A 17056-nucleotide genomic window follows, 5' to 3' on the forward strand; every position below is an offset into this window, starting at 1 on the left:
CAACTGGTAATTTATCTAGCCAAAAATTCGATCTTTATCATTTAACTGCAGAAGCAATTGTATTAACAGGTACATACATGAAATAATGAACCTAGAACAAAGAAAAACAGTCAAGCACAGCAATATTTACTTTCCATTAAACATTTGACTTTTTTGGGATGGGATGAGGGGAGTGGAACCAGACTATGCAAGAAAAGCTTGTTAAATATATACATTTCCCTTTGGCACTAGTGCTTTTGCTTGTCTTTCTATTGTTTATGTTTCCCATCACATCTGTTTGTATCAGTTTGAGTCTTCAGTATGTAGTTTCTTTCAGAAACTGAAGGAAAATGAATCATTGCCAACACAGTGCACATAAATACCATATTAGAAATAATGGCTATCATTACTGTTCTTCATTATGAGGAAGGGGGTTATTTTTAATAGCTTTGTTTTTATTTATTTTTTAGAAAAAAAAAACAACTTTCTGGTCTCCAAACCTCTGCTGTGGCTGTTTGGTAACTTGTATTTTTAATGGCTTAATCTGGAGAAACTGTGGCCAACTGGATTGTTACAATCATAATATTTTTAAAATCTGTATTAGCGGAGTCCATTTGGGAAAAAAATTCCAGTAACAGTATAAATCAAAAACGACAAGCATCCAGAGGACAGGGGAAATGACCCAACACTACTGAAGACAAAAAAACATGCAGGAGAAAATTGCTCCAGAGAATACAGCTACTATACCGCAGGGGAGCATGAAAACAAATATCTTTGCTATTTTATAGGGAAAATTTTATTTAATGGCTATAGTGCTATTATTCAGTCAAATAAATATTTTTCTTTAGTTTAAGTTGGAATTCAGATGCGTATTATCTGGCAGTAATTTGAACCTGCCTTTGATTATTCCTTCAAAAATGGCCTCTGATTTTCTTCAGCCAGTCAGAGTCAAAATTGAAGCGGTGTTGATCCTGGCCCCATTGCAAAATGTTTAAGTTGATATTGCTGAAATGAGCTGCAAAAAGAAATATGCTCCTTTATGGGCCTGATTTTACGGTCACGTTTTCCTTGTAGCATCTCATTTACACAAGTGCAAATCAGTAGTAACGTCACTGAAGTCAACAAAGAGAATCAGGCTCCAAAGGTATATTGACTGTTGAAGACAAAGAGAAATAATTCAGAAAAAAACCCCTCTTTTTACTGGCAGTAAATGTATCTATTAAATGCAAGATGGGCCCTTTTCTTCTTAGGAATATAACATTATATTGCTGAGAGTGCCAGGAGGAATACATTTGCCCACCATAATTCCAGAACTTCATATGTTATCCTAGCAACTGTTTAAGGAGATTTTTTACACCTTGGTCATCCCCAATTTAAAACATGGCTTACTTCTGTGGAGACTAATGACTTTTGGTCAGCCTCCTATGATGGCTAGACAGCAGCTTTTGGGGGTTTGGGGATGTGGCGAGCTGTGAGCTGGGCTGGGACCTCTGGCAACGATTGTCAGATTTATGATTGTCAACTGGGTTAATCTGAACAGAGAAGGCAGGAGCTGAACAGACTCATAGTGTCTCTCCCTCCATCATAACTTGGCAGAACTGCTAGGACTAACATAGGCAAGGCATTTGTGGACAGTTGTGTTGCTGCTGACCATTGCTGTAGTTGTTTTGGAGTTACTAATATAGAACACAAAAAAGCCGTGTTAAAAGAACATTCAGGTTCCATAGTCCAGCACCCCAAAGCCAGGAAGTGTCCGAAGTAAGGCTGGCTGTACAACCTGAATTCATCCCCCTTGGGGGTTGCAATTTATTTCAAGAAAGTTTCAGTGTAATTTAAGGCATGTAATTTATATATTCATTTGGATACAGCCCTTAATTTCATGATCACATACCATTTTTCCCCACAGGAATCTCCACCATTCTCCCCTAAGCCAATTGGCTCCCAGTCCCAGTCTCCTTGCCCAACCAGTCCTCCCTCCCCTGGCTCCCAATCCCATTCTCCTTTCCCAGCAAGCCCCAGTTTTCCCCTCCAACTTCCAGTCACAATTTGTCCACCCTACTGTCAGGGTTCCCTCCCCACTCTGAACTCTAGGGTACAGATGTGGGGACCCACATGAAAGACCCCCTAAGCTTATTACTACCAGCTTAGGTTAAAATTTCCTCAAGGGACAAATTCTTTGCCCTTGGAGGGTAACACCAAGTGATTTAACAAAGAATCAGGGAAAAGACCACTTGGAGTTCCTATTCCCCCAAAATGTCCCCCAAGCCCTTACACCCCCTTTCCTGGGGAGGCTTGAGAATAATATCCTAACCAATTGGTTAGAAAGTGATTACAGACCCAAACCCCTGGGTCTTAGGACAATAGAGAAATCAGTCAGGTTCTTAAAAGAAAGATTTTCTTTAAAAAAAAAAAAAGGTAAAAATCACCTCTGTGAAATGAGGATGGAAAATAACTTTACAGGGTAACAAAAGATTCAAAAACACAGAGGATTTCCCTCTGGGCCAAACTTTAAAGTTACAACCCCTCCCCTCCCCAGGAATACACCTTCGTCTCAGCACAGAGAAAATCACAAGCCAAAACAAAAATAAGCTAACGCCTTCCCTTGCCAGTACTTACTAATTCTAATGGAGCTGGATTGCTTGCTTCCTTGATCTGTGTCCGGCAAGTACACACAACAGACAGACCAAAACCTCCCCCCAACCCCAGATTTGAAAATATCTTGTCCCCTTATTGGTCCTTTTGGTCAGGTGCCAGCCAGGTTACCGTAGCTTCTTAACCCTTTACTGGTAAAAGGATTTTGTGCCTTTGGCCAGGACGGATTTTATAGTACTGTATACAGGAAAGTTGTTACCCTTCCCTTGATATTTATGACACTACTCTCTCAGTCCCAGTCTCACCAGACTCCTTGTCCCAATCTACTCCCTTCCCTCCCGTGCTCTGGCTTTTGTCCCCTCTGCATTCAAATCAGATGGTTTCTTCCTCCATGCTGCTTGAGTTCTTGGGGGACAAGGGGGTGCGGTCATTGAGTGCCCAACCCCACTCCAGCACACACAGCAGCTAGGAGCAGCAATTACAGGGGAAGTCCAACTTTGCCCCATAGCCCTGCATAGGAATATGCCCACTCACTCTGTGGGAATGGCACATGTACAGTCTGGTCAACACTAAGAGCTGTGAGAGGGCTGAGCATGCCTAGGGAAGCAAAATATGTTCTTTCCTAGCCTTGTTCTGGGATATGGCTGAATTGTTTAGATTGAAATTTTCCCCCAAAAAATCAGCCTGAGGCAGACATCTAGCATGGAAAATTTCAGCCCAAATAGTTTGGCAAAGCTATAACCACTGAAAATAGGGTCTTATAATGGGAAATATCAGGCAAATTTCATAGGCGGCACTACTAGCTCTACCAATGTTTTTTAATTACACTTTGGTCTGCAGCGTTGACCAACCTGTACTTTTCATAACTGACTGACATGTTCCTTTTCATATGAGTTTTGATATATTGCAAACACGATGTTGGCAAAATTAACTCCTTTTTATTAACTTTTTGATTCTCCAGTATAAAGACAAAATTCAGAATTTTTCAAAAGCCACTGTTGAAAGGTTGAAATCTTGGATCCCGATCCTGCTTCAAGATCCCCACTGGAAGCTGTTTTACATTTTGTAGTAGGCCAAGTGAGTATAACCTGCAAAGACAAAAATGTTGAACTTCATACCAATTCCCCATTCCGACTGAGGGAAATAATTTTGGTTTTACTTAATTCTAGAGATAGGAAAAGTGCATCTAAATGCAGATCATTGGTTTGAACCAGAATATGTGGTTTGTAGGAAGCCGCTGTCTAACATGGGGTTAGCTGAAAAAAGGTTACACACATCCTCAATAAGCATAAGAAGATGGAAGAAACTTTCCTACAGGTAGGTTGTTTCACAACTGACCATTATGGAGTTTCTTGCCCTTTCTTCTGAACCATCTGGTGGCCATTGTCAGAAATGGGAGCTGCCATACTGAATCAGATCAGTGGTCCACCTAGTTAGGTATCTTGTGTTCAACATCTGGATCTGAACTTTATGACTAAAGAATCTTTTATCTTACTTCATTTCAAAATGTATAATCCCCATCAAATCTGAATCTGGAGCAAAGACAGCATGCACACACAAACACACACTCCTCCTCCACACCCAAATTCACTCCCTCGCATATACTGATCAAGTGCTTTTGGTGCACATGTTTGCAGCAGGACCATTACACCTGTGAGGGGGATTAGATAATAAGGCAACAAACAGTATCAACAAATTACACTGAAATTTTCTTGAAATCAACTGTAGCTTCACAATGAAATAGCACTTCAGAGCAGGGCCACTTGAGATTGATTATTTTAAAATGCGAGACTAAGGATGCAAGTCTTCATTCATCTTCCATACACTTCCAGAACAATGGACTTCTCAGAACATCCGTGGCTTTGTAAAGCGTGAAGAATAATAGTTATTATGTATCTGTATTGAGCCTGATCCTTGGTAGAACTGTACAATCAATAGAAAACAGTTACTCATATCATATAACTGCTCTATATTCTTATTCTCTTTATTTTTTAAGATCAAGTGAACATTAAGCTGGGTTTTAAACTAATGAAGGTACCTTCAAGAATTTCTTGTTAATGTAATGATATATTGGCATTTGTTTCAAATACTTTACCAATCACCAGCTACATTTTGAGATCAAGTCAGATCAAGTGAGCGAAGACAAATTATGAACAGATATGCGAGGCCATTACCATGGTTTCTTGTAATATTTTCTGGAGGAAATCCTGAATTATAATTGACAGTGAGCTATTAGTGAAACGTCCACTCACATACTAATGAACTGAAGAAAACTAAACTTTGGGAATATCTTAAGTCTCTCTCCCCATGCTCAGCCAGAAGTTAACTGATTAGCTCAAATGACCATCCATATTTGTCAGTTACCAATATATTGCTTTATTTCTTGGTAGTAAATTAAGGCTTTATAGTGAAATTCACACAGTACAGGCCAATTGAAGACATCAGAACCTTTAAAAACCATGTAGCAGTATTCATTCAATTTAGCATAGTCAGAAAGGTAGTAACTTTTTATAAACACTTAAATGTCACTAATGAGACCTCGAGTGCCAATGGTTCAGCCAAATTCACACCAACCTTGAGAATGGATTCAACAGCTTAACTCTCCCTGGGCACAGTGAAGAGAATAGCTAGCTGGGATAAAATCCACTCTGCAACCTCCTGAGAAATCAGCTTTGTGAAAAAAGGAAGCTAAACTGATGTTAGTTGACATAAAATGGCACCACTCCCTAACATATACCGATTAGTGACAGAGTGGTAATCAGGAGCTATAAGAGCTTTTCCCCACAATTATTTTGGCTCCTACCCCTTGTCTCTTTTGGACAGTGTTATTTAATTCAGAGGGAACTGAAGGATGCTTAATGAGTTCGCCCATGAGACCACAATATCCCACAAGTGAAAAAATACACAAACTGACAAACGGAGAAGCAATATGTACAGGCTAAAGATCTTTTCTCAGCAGTTGGACACATCCTGCCAGCTTTGCCTTTTATACATTGTGTGAGTGTGGTTACAGATTATTTCCTCAGTGATTATGTATGTTCTTAAACACATGGATTTTCACTTCATCTCAGTGACATTGTTAATGTTGTCTGGAGACGATGCAGCTACTGTTCTTTGAAAACCAGACAGAGCATTTTCCTTCCCACATCTCTCTAGCAGAGACATTTACAGTGATTGAGTCTAACATATGCACCAGTTGTCAATCATGTGTAGGGGGCCTGCCTGAAAATATCATCACTTCTAATGAGTCTGGCTTTCAGATCTAAGGACTGGAAGGGACTTGCCAGAAATAAGTGGGAAAGTAGTTGCCAGAAGACTGTGATGGAAGTTACCATGAAATGATCACATGCTCAGGGAAAGAAGGGGACAATGAGCAGGGAGCAGCCTCAACACTGATTGCATTGGCAAGAGAGAGCAGCTATAACAGTAACACCTGTTAGAGTAACAGTCTTCAACCGTATGGGGCAGTACTGATATGCAATTCTTTGCTCAACAACGGCCATTTCTTCAGTTGAGAGGAACGCGCTGTCATGGCTGCACAGAGTCCAATTCTAATATGGATACCATTCCAAATCCCCCTTTCCCAAAGATGTGATCTGATATCAGGGTAATGAATTCCAAGCCTTGAAATCTACTATCCATCCTTTAAATAAGAAGGCCCTAGAAAATGTGTGTGCTTCTGTGTATAAATGCCTAAACATTCCTTTTACTTAAAAGGAGTCTCAGTTACAAAGGCTCCTTTTACCTATAAAGGAATGAAAACAGGCTCTGCGGCAACAACGAGGGTTACTTTGAGACAGCCCAACTATTGGGACTTTCATAGGTTTGCCCTTGGATGACCCACTCTGAGATACTTCACTAATCCCCGGAGTGCTGCTGCAGTATCTTAATTCACAGTAGTAACAAAATAGGATTTCTCAGACCAATTTGCAGCTAAGTAAAATGTTGAATTTTCTCCTTAGTGGCCTGGAAAGGAGTATCTGCTGCTTCCTACATTTCTTAAAAATGTTCCTTCCGCTCAAGTGCTAGTGACACTGCTAAGTGGACCCAAAAGTCCCTAGTACTAGCAAAGGATGCTTCCAAGCAAACAGAAAAGGCCCATGCTGGATTAGTGGGAGTAGTAGGTTAACACATTAGTGATCCACATATAAGCTCTTGAAGAGATATCCCAATATGGGTAGGATTTTCAAATGCCCTTGGTGCTCACTAACTCTGCTCCCATTGACTTTAAGTCAATGGGAGCAGAGCTAGGCCAACATCGAACATATTTGAAAATCCCACCCAATACTGCCCTGGGGATTGCTGGAACATGGTTAAGAGACTGCCAAGAAGATGCTACTTAGACAAGGTGGTGTTGCATCAGCCAGGTTGGAGGAATTTGGGGGGTGGGTGTCGAGAAACATAGTGCCTCTGCAGCTTCATGAACACAGCTGGAGCTCAGATTTAATGCTGCTCAAGTTGCACCTCAAAGGGAGTGATTATGTGCTATTCCCTTTGGAGAGCTAGTTCAGGCTAGGAAAGGGTCAGGGTTACCAGGGGCATAGCACTGCCATGGTGCTGTGGAGTGCTCACTGCTTTTAGGTTAAGGAAGCATCTCCGCAGAGACACAATCAAATAACAAAGTGATAGTTTAAAACAAAAAATATTCTTTTTAAAAAACAAACCTCACCAGCACCATACAAGAAAGCTGACTCCCACGACCATAGAGAGAAGAGCTAGGTACTGTATGTAGGAGTGTGTGTTTATACATCAATGTTTTTAATCAGCAGGTGCAGAGTGTCCTTTCAGAAAAAAGCGGGGTTGGTGTGCTCAATAATACAGCGCTTGCAATGGCGTTTAACAAAACGCAGAGCGTCCACGGAAACCTCACAGTCCTGCACGTTCAGCATCTGCAGGTCAAAGCAGTTCGCAGCTACAATCTGTAGGCCCTGGCCTGTGATGCTCTCACATGACTTCAGGCTCAGGCGCTTCAAGTTGAAGCAGTTCAGGGCCAGAAACTCCAGGCCGGTGTCTGAGACCAGTGGGCACTTGCCAATATCCAGCGATTTGAGTTTTGTGCAATTTTTGGCGAGGTACTCCACGCCGTGGTCCGTGATGCCCTCGCAGCCCCGCGCATTGAGGTAGCGCAGTTTGCTGCAGTACTTGGCAATGTAACGGATGCCCACGTCTGTGATGCGACCGCAGTGTGCGATGCTGAGGTACCGCAGGCGCGACTCCAACTTGGCGATCTCCCGCATGCCGAAGTCGCTGACGAAACGGCAGTCGCTCACGCTCAGCTCCTTGATGGATGTGCAGTAAATCATTAGGTAACGGAGGCCTTCATCGGTGAGGCGGACACAGCGGCGCAGGTACAGATGAGTCAGCTGAGTGCAGTGTGAGGCGATGGTGTGCAGGCCTTCGTCCTCAAGCACAAAACAGTCTGTCATGTCCAGGTAGCGGATAGAGATCTGTTTGCCATGTAACGGGGACAGCTTGATGGAGGCTTCGCGGGTCAAACTAATGCATGTCACTTTGGAACAGCCTACATGGAAAAACACAATGTTAATAAGTTGCAAAGCAGCTCCTCTGGCAGGATGGGGGAGGTTGTTGTGTAACTGCAGAGCTCAACACACGGGTAGTTATGCAGGTATCTCAGTGCTGCCAGGCCCCAGAAAGTACTCTGATGAAAAAGACACTAGTCCAGGTTCTGCCACAGCAGCCTTTCATCTTAAATAACTCCACTGAAGTCAGTAAAGTTACTCCAGTAATCTAAACAACATCAGAACCACTGAAGTGTGGTTTTTCCATGTCCCAAATTAGGTCAGATCATGGCCCTCAATTTCTTTATGAAGGGACAGATTCTGATCTCTGTTACCCCAGCACAAATCCAGTAATGGTTTTGGACAACATGGGGACCACAAGTACATCAGCGCACACTGTTCTCTGGGCTGTGGCAATGTCATTATTGATTTACTTAGGGCATGTCTATGCTGCCCCGCAGTTCAAACTACAAACATGAATACCAGTGTGCACTGAAGTGCTGCACTGTATCGCTCCCCTGTGGATGCTGCAGGTTACATTAATGTAGCCCTTTTCTGACAGGGAGATGTTAACACAAGCTAGGAACCTCTTAGTTTGCGCCACAGTGCAACATGGGGGAGCGAGAGCACAGCACTTTGGTGCAGACGGCTATTTACACCCCCAGAGTCCAAACTGTGGGGCAGTGCAGACATGCCCTCAATTGGTGTTCCAGTGTCAGAAGCCATTTTACTGTCAAGCACCGCAAGAAACAAAAGGGAAACCCCCAGGTCCAGATGGGCTAATGTTTGGGGAACAGAAATGTATGGTCTGCCCTATTGATGCCAATCGGGCTAGTAACCAAGTGACACCTATCTAGCAACTGGATGACAATTGTAGTGTATGTCATGGCATCTTACATTCAAGCAACACAACCAGCCTGACCCTTGAATGTGCAGAAAATCTGGAAAATCACATGCAGCACTCAAATCCTAATCTCTCTCCTCTCCATTGTGATTCCCTTTCAAAGTACGTTATATTAAGCAAAGGACCTTTTATTTTTTATTTTCCATAATAATAATAATAACAATAATAATAATCATAATGCAGAGCACTAACCACCAGGCCAGCCAGCCACAGGACCAAATAGAGAGTTACCAGGAATTCAAACCAGGGACCAGTTTCAGCCCTGCCATGAACAGGTGCATTTCTCCCATTTCCTTCTTCTCGGGGTCATAGGGAACTAAGGAGTGCAGCAGAGGCAGCAGGGTCCTTCCCTGAGAGAGGGATGGGGTAGAGGAAGAAAGCACCAAGTGTCACTCTGAAACCCATTAACTCTGTAGCGACACATCTGGCCTGTTCCATCCTACGGTTTTTAGCCAAGGAAGGCAGGACAATGTAGCACAGGCCCTTTGGGGTGTGACGAAAAGTAAAGCAAGAAAATTAGTGTAGATGCCAGGATGAAACAAGCAGGGAAATTAGAGGTGGCATTAGAGCTGTAGGAACCTGAAAAATTGCATGTTTGATTTATGCACTCATCATACTAGGTTTACTGTAGGCGTTTTGATTTAGACTTTTGCTTTGGTCAAACAGATGCAAAGTTTAGCTGAAATCGCATACTAAGTGCAAGTGGCAAGTACTGCACAGCACCTGGGGAAGCTCTAAGATCTTGAGACAGGGAGAACCATTTTGATTAGTCAACAGTGCACACACACGACGGCTGCAAGGAGAGTTCCAAAGGGAGGCAATGCAACTGGAGTTCAGCCATGTAAACCTTCCTTAGACTAGACAACAGAAGATGGCACAAGGGCCTACTCCTCCAGTTGGGTCTGCACAAGTGGATGCTGGCAACCTGGCAGAGCCCCACTTATGTCAGTGTAGTTTGGCGTGAGCACGAGGGTCTGTCTGTACGGATCTGACTGCAGGACAGTGGTATAAATGTGGACTCTTTATACGAACAGATTAGGATTTATTTTTAATATTAAGATAGTGAGAATGAAGGTCTGCAGATAGAGAGAAGAAGAAGAAAATTCTGCTTGTTGAATATTCGAGAAAGAGGGAAATATGAATGACTAATGCATTTCTGAAATGAAAATGAAAAGTTGAAAGTCTCCCCGCAGGGCTGGATTTACTGTACATGGCCATGTGATCACTGTTTTGACAGGCTCAGCATCTCCTTGTTGTCTAGTTACTTTGGCTACAGCATATGATATTTGATGGGAAGGGTGTTCAGAATGGTTTCACCAGAAGAAAAGAATGCACATTGATGATAGGACTTTTTTTTTTTTTTTTTTTTTAAAGTGAAGTGACATTTTTCTGGGTCTGTAACAATTTTTCTGTCCCAAATAATAAAGATGTAAAAACAAACCCTCATACAGCAAGATTTTTCCATAGAGGAAATGTAACTAATTTCAAATGCAGGAGAAACTTCCAAGTGGAATGAAAGAACCTTGGCCAGCATATGTTGGATAATAGTTTGCAGTCAAGCTCAAACAGCTCCTGGAGTTATCTGAGGCCTGCTAAAGGAGTGGATGTTGAGAGTTACAGAATTTATGTTGTGGAAAACTCTGATAGTTAATAGGGATGCCTGTTTTTGACATTAAAATATTGATATCTTATCAGTGCCAAAGAATAGCCCTTAAGAACAAAGAGACAGCTGAACTAAACATATGGAAGTTAAATTCTTTGAATTAATTAGGTTTTCTTTTGGTCAAAGAGATGCAGGCTTTCATAGTTATATTGATAGACCATTTAACTGTGACCAAAACTGCCACAGTCTCCATTATGTCACACAGCTCACCCACCCAAGCTTTCATGCTTGTTACTACACCATATGTCATGTGTAGGCCCAAGCCTTTTTGTTTCAACTACCCCTAGCATGTAATCACAGAGGAATCTCAATATTTTGGGCTAGATTTTGGCCAAGAGTCCATCAGAGTCCAGCTAGACACATTAGGTTCAGAGAGAGACTGCAGCTGTCGGAGTTGCCAGGAGAACATTCTAACCAGAATTCCTCCAGGGGGTGGGGGGGCTCCCAGGCAGCACACTCTGGTGTGTGTCCTGCACCAGCCTTGAAGAAGGCACATTCTCACATCTCTATGCTCTACTAGTGCCTCCCTCACTCTTGTTCCCTTACAGGTACTTAGGTCCCACAGGGACTCTAGGAGAGAAAAGCATTGAAGCTCCCCATTAGGATCCCACCAATCCCTGTGTGCAGGCTAAAGAGGGATGGGAACCTCTTTGTGCCCTCACCCGCTTGTGCACTTGCACAGAGGCTGATCAGAATTTGACCCCAGCTTTTAAACACTGCTCATGCAGAGCTGCACATTTGCAGAGAGCTTCTCCTATTTAGGCTGCAAGCTCCTTGGAGCAGAGATCCGCTCTTACTCTGCTTGAAAAGATAAAAACATGAGAAAAGGGAGAAAGGTGGTGTGTGGATTATTGATGAGAAGAAGAAGGTAGGAATTGTGGCTTGAATAGGAGTTGTCCACAGAGCTATTGTTTGTAAAGCCCAATCTCCCCCTCCAGTCTCTGGGGTGTCACCTACAAACCCTAAACATGGCTAATCCCCTTCTCTTCCCCTCATCTCCCACATGACCTTTTTGGATCAGGTGCCTCTTCCTGGTAATCCCCCAGAAACTCACAAGGGAGAAGCAGTTTCCTGATGGCCCAGATATTCAGGTAGCGGGCTACCTGTCCCCCAGATGATAGGGGGCAGACCCAGTCCCACTTGAAATGGATGTAAAGAGAAATGGGAAACAGCAACTGGAAGAACTAGGCTGGTTTCTATGGGTGATAAGAGATTTTTAAGGGTGCTTGCATAGTACATGAACCTGAACCTCTGTATGATCCAGATTTGGATCCGACCTGCAAGGCCCCGGCAGCCCTGGAGACACACATTACAGCAGATCTGACATTCTCTCCCGTAGAAGGCAGTGCTGTGCATTCACTAGATCACACACAGTTAAAAACACCTGAGATAATTGCTGGCTCTATCGTGTTGCATTTGGTTTGTTTAGATAGATGCATTTCACCTCCCTTTGCATGTGCCAGCAAGTACAGCATAGTGTGCAAAGCATTTGAACAGTGAAGTTACTCAGTGAGATCATTACACAGCCTAGCATACTGCCAAGCAGCCCTTCAAACACCATAGGCTGACAGCGAAGAGGAGGTAAAAATAATACTCAGCCATCAAGAGGAAGGAGAAATAATGGGATCCTGTTTTCAAAGCACTTTCGCAAGTACCCTATGTAACAAATGCTTTGAAAATTAATTTAGAAGTGGGCTCCTCAGCTCCAAAAACAAAGGCTAGCTGAAGATGCAAAACTTAGGTCTGGATTTTAAGCACCTCCAAAGTTCAAGAGCATTGGTTTAGCCTTCTATAGAGGTTAGGGCTATTCTGAAACGTTTGACATTCAAACGTACGAATGTTATAACTAGTCAGTTTAATATTATAACCCTCCATTTCACACCTGGGTAATTTAAACCAAAGAGGCTAAAGGTTTTGTGTTAAACAACACAATTACATCTTAGCTATTACGCTGACAATTAGTCAGACAGCTCCCTCTCACCTCCCTTTATTAAACCTCTTGCAGTTACCACAAACAGCCTTGTTTACTTACACAATTTCTCCTGTTTGTCTGGATGTTTCATGCAGCAACACAGCAAAGAATAACATCTTAAAAATAGGAAGATGTGACTGGAAGGCCACAAAAATTGGTAGGGGAACTCGGGCTTCTTTGGAAACCCCAGTGTTTGTCAGTTTTCCAAAATGAGTTCCAAGTAGCTCCCTGTTCTGCTCCTGTCTCTAAAGAAGTTGGGCACCTAGCTCCTAAAGGCTCCTTTGTGTCCTTTTAAGGGACCTTCCAGTCAACTGGGATTTGCATCTGGGATTCTCCAAGATTACAGTGGGAGTCACTACTGGAGCCAGGAACTCTAGCATTCTAATCTCTGCTCTCAGTTCACTGGGCCAGGAGACATGAATGGTCTGAGCACAGGACTGCACATCCAATTCATTACATGCTTTTCCTTTGGTCTTTGGACTAATCTTGCACCACTGAATTTAACTGGAATTTTCCTCTTGATTCAGTGATGATAGGATCAGGCCAATGTGTTATGAAGGCTTCACCATGGAGTCTGATGAATGGCATTTAAAAAAAATTATTAAAGAAAAGTTGCAATAAAACATTAATCTACTACGTCGTACATTACTTATTCAGGATCAGGTTAATACTCAAAGAACCTGGCTCAAGATTCTGGCTTGCTGGCTGGGGAGCCCCCCTCTCCTGACTACACTAAACAGGGGGGACTAAATTTCTTAATACCTATCCTCTTTTTGGTGCTTCTCCTCTTGTGCACATACTTGGTATGAAAGCTTTTCCATTACAAGAACAATCCATATTTTACTCTCCCACCATTCCATCGGAGGAGGCAGGAGAGGGTCACATTTTTCCAATAATGTGTAATACAATGTCTAGCTGCTAACAATAAAAAAGAAATTAATTTTACTGGCTCCTTTGCTGGAGCATTAAGTAAGCAGGTCCAGGGATCTGTAGGAAGCTGGCATTTTGTCATAAGAATCTCTTTCATTTCCTCGCAAGTGGTCATAGGGTCACAACCGCCACACGTGCAAGTATGTTTCCCTTTCCCCACATCCCCTCACAGAGTGCCTCTTAGAAGCACAAATATGATTGCTCTCAACTGGAGTCAAATGCCATCTATACAATAATTTATACAAATTTTCTTTAGGAGCTACACAACTTGAAGAAAGTATATCCCCTTTCCGACATAGGGCCCCATTAATCCAGATCAATTAATTTTTGTCCATATCTGTCTCCCATCTTTTCAAATTTGGGGTTTATTCCTATCAATGCATTTTTCAATCAAAATAGTATGCACCTTAAAAATTAAACATTTTGTTCCATCTTGCTCCAGGGTTAACTCCTTAAATGTGGTTACGAGCTATATAAAGTTGCCTCATTTCCAGATTTCACAATAAAATGTTTGACTTGTAAATATTGAAAATACAGGATATTTATATTATCTATCTCTTGGTCTGATTTCAAACCAGGACTCAGGAACAGCTGTCCGAACTGAGCATTCTCAGCTCTTATCTGCAACAAAGAGTAACTTTGAAATTTCCTAGGGATAAATTCCTGATTATTAATGCAAGTAAATAAGGGAGAAGGCCACTGTGACAGAAATGTAGAAAATGTGTCCAAAGTTGCTAAGGTGGTCTGGATGAAAAGGGGATTTTTTATTTCTGATCACCTACATTTCTTTTTAACCCAACAATTACTATGAATAGCTATATTTGAGCTCCAGTCTTATTTGGTTATACCCAGTGTTTGGATGGTCTATTGTTAATCCAATTGATGTAACATTTTAATTGTCACGTGCTGAGTGCTATTTTTATGTCAGAGTGGGAGCATGCCCTGCAGTAACAATCCGTACAAAAATAAATACAGAGAAACTAGTGGTTAACAACATTTATATTTGTATCATGCTTTTTCTCCCAAGGCATTTCAAATACACACATATTTGATCACTGAAGTGCAGACACTTATGGTGCACACCTCTAGAAACTAAGGCACCCTACGTCACTTCCCATAAATTGTAGAGATTTAACTTGATCTCTAATGTCCATACAGAGCAGACAGGGCCTGCTCTTTTAAGGTCAACCCATAAGATTCCCCCTGGCTAAACTGCATGGCATTTGGTTTATCAACCTAATGAATATGAAGGGCTGAGTTCACAATGAAGAGATTTGAATCAGTGGTATAAAAGGGCCTTTTGTGTGGCTCCAGTGACTTCAGTTGAATACAGGACTTTGTAGCCAGAGTTGATGGCTTAGTGGTCTAAGCATCAAGTTCAAAATTCCCATAGTTGCTCATTTACTGTGCTTGCACACACATGCACAATAGCAGATGTCCCATAAGAGCCAATGAAGGGTGTGTTGAAAGGTAGAAAAATGGGAGCATGTGGGCCTGAGAGAGCCCGTCTGGCTTCAGTGTTGCCAACTCTTGTTATTTTATCGTGAGTTCCACAAACTTTTCTTTCTGGAGCAATGTCCGGTTGAGCGTAGGCTCACACAGGCAATTGCTTCGTCACCAATACAGATAAGGTTTGTACTGGATGGAAATCAAGTATAACTGATTATTGATGTAATCTTACCAGGAGCTTTCAAGCAAGTTGATAAACTGTCACCTGTTTGTAATTTGATCTAGTCACCATCAAAAACATATGGAGGCATTTTTTAAAATGCCTGAGTGGTGAGGTTTGTAGGATATTTGCAAAGTTAATGTAAATCTCTTAAACATAAGATTTCCTGACATTTTCATTTTATGGATGTTCCCATGATAGTGTGTGAGTTTTATGATTAAAATAAGCATTTAATAATAGAATGGCCACCTGATATAATCTTCAGAGAGAATGCCAAGATAAAATCAATTTTTAAAAAAAAGTTATTACCCATATTTATCTGTGTACTTGCCTGTAACTATGTCTAGGCATCAGAGAATTAAAAAACTCTGACCTGTGTTGCTATTAAATTATTACAATTCTTCATGTACTTATTTCAGCTGAACTCCTAGAACTTGGTCTGAATTCTACTCTTAGTTGCACCAGTGTAAATTCATGTACATCAGTGATACTACTCCAGTTTTATGCTGATGTAACTAAAGAGAGAGAAGAGACCAAATTCTGCTGTCAATCTTTTCCCCATATCTTGGGCTGATTTAATATCAGCCTCTTCCTGCTCCTTTGGCAATTTCACTTCTTTGGATACAAGAAAATCTTCATCTGTAACTCTGGGCACTTGGAACAGTCCACCTGTTTTTAAATTTTGTATGAAAGTGTCCTCTCGTATTTGCATAGACTCTAGTTTTCCTTTCCTTCTGCTTTCATTTTTAACTGTAATTCTATTTAAATATGCAAGGTATGGTACACAGTATGTAAGAAGATGCTATAAAAATATAGTTGCACTGTATTGTTCAGAAAGAATTTTAAAATCCAGTTTATTTTTCAGTACCTATGGCATTCAGGCCAAATCCTAAAGTCATTCCTCTAGTAAAAGATCCATCAGGTCTGATTCTGAACTCAGACTGATGTGATTTCATTGGCTTTAATTAGTTTATGTGAGTTAAAATCCCACTGAAATCAATGGTCCTAATTCTGCTCTGAATAAAGGTTGATGGCTTTCAGCTTCCACTGAAGTTAGGTGCAGGTGAAGTACTTAGGACCTCATGGGTCCAGTCCCCAGGGCATGGCCTGTGTTTACTTTTGTGGATCACTCAGTTTGGACACTGGGGGAAAAGAGACATTTTTGTTTCTAGATACTTCCATTTCCGGCATTACACACACTAGTCCAGTGCTGAGTGTTAAGGACTTTAGCTTTGCAGATGAATGTTTAAATGAAATACATGTGACTGACACATTTTATATTTCTAGTTCTGTTTTTGTAGGGGATCTTAGCCACATTTTTCACTGGTGGACTTTGTGGAGAGACAGTGTGGGTGCGGTAATATTTTTTATAGGACCAACTTCTGTTGGTGAGAGAGACAAGAATTCCAGCTTGCACAGAGCTCTTCAGGTCTGTGAAAGTTACTCAGAGTATCACAGCTAAATACAAGGTTTGAACAGATTGTTTAGCATAAGTAGTTAAGACATATTTCAAGGGACCAATCAAGGTGAAGTGGCCCATTAACACGCTTCCATTCATAAAGAGGAAGGGGGGGAAAGGGAGAGCTGCTGGGGGGTTGTTAGTGGGTTATAGGTTGCTATAAGTAGCCATAAATCCAGTTTCTCTATTCAGTACATAATTTTTAGCATCTAGCCAAGTTATGAATTTAAGCTCCTGTCGACACAGCTACTACCTCTCATGGGGGTGGATTAACTACACTGACAGGAGAAGCTCTCCCACTGACATAATCGCATCTTCAGTGAAGCGCTGCAGCAGTACAGCTGCACCAGTGCGATGTTTTAAGCGTAG

General features: G+C 41.8%; 1 protein-coding gene across 4 annotated transcripts in view; it reads right to left on the bottom strand.

Moving 5' to 3' along the window:
- Nucleotides 1-4577: 4577 nt before the first annotated feature.
- FBXL7 (F-box and leucine rich repeat protein 7) overlaps nt 4578-17056 on the bottom strand; it is a 340227-nt gene continuing 327748 nt past the window's right edge. For all 4 annotated transcript variants that reach the window (XM_038393326.2, XM_038393325.2, XM_043508452.1 and 1 more), the window contains one exon: nt 4578-8092. In XM_038393326.2, coding sequence (XP_038249254.1) covers nt 7356-8092 — 737 coding nt within the window. In that variant the 3' untranslated portion in view covers nt 4578-7355. The remainder of the gene's footprint in view (nt 8093-17056) is intronic.

The sequence above is a fragment of the Dermochelys coriacea genome, chromosome 2 (assembly GCF_009764565.3).
Source record: "Dermochelys coriacea isolate rDerCor1 chromosome 2, rDerCor1.pri.v4, whole genome shotgun sequence".
Taxonomy (NCBI): domain Eukaryota; kingdom Metazoa; phylum Chordata; order Testudines; family Dermochelyidae; genus Dermochelys; species Dermochelys coriacea.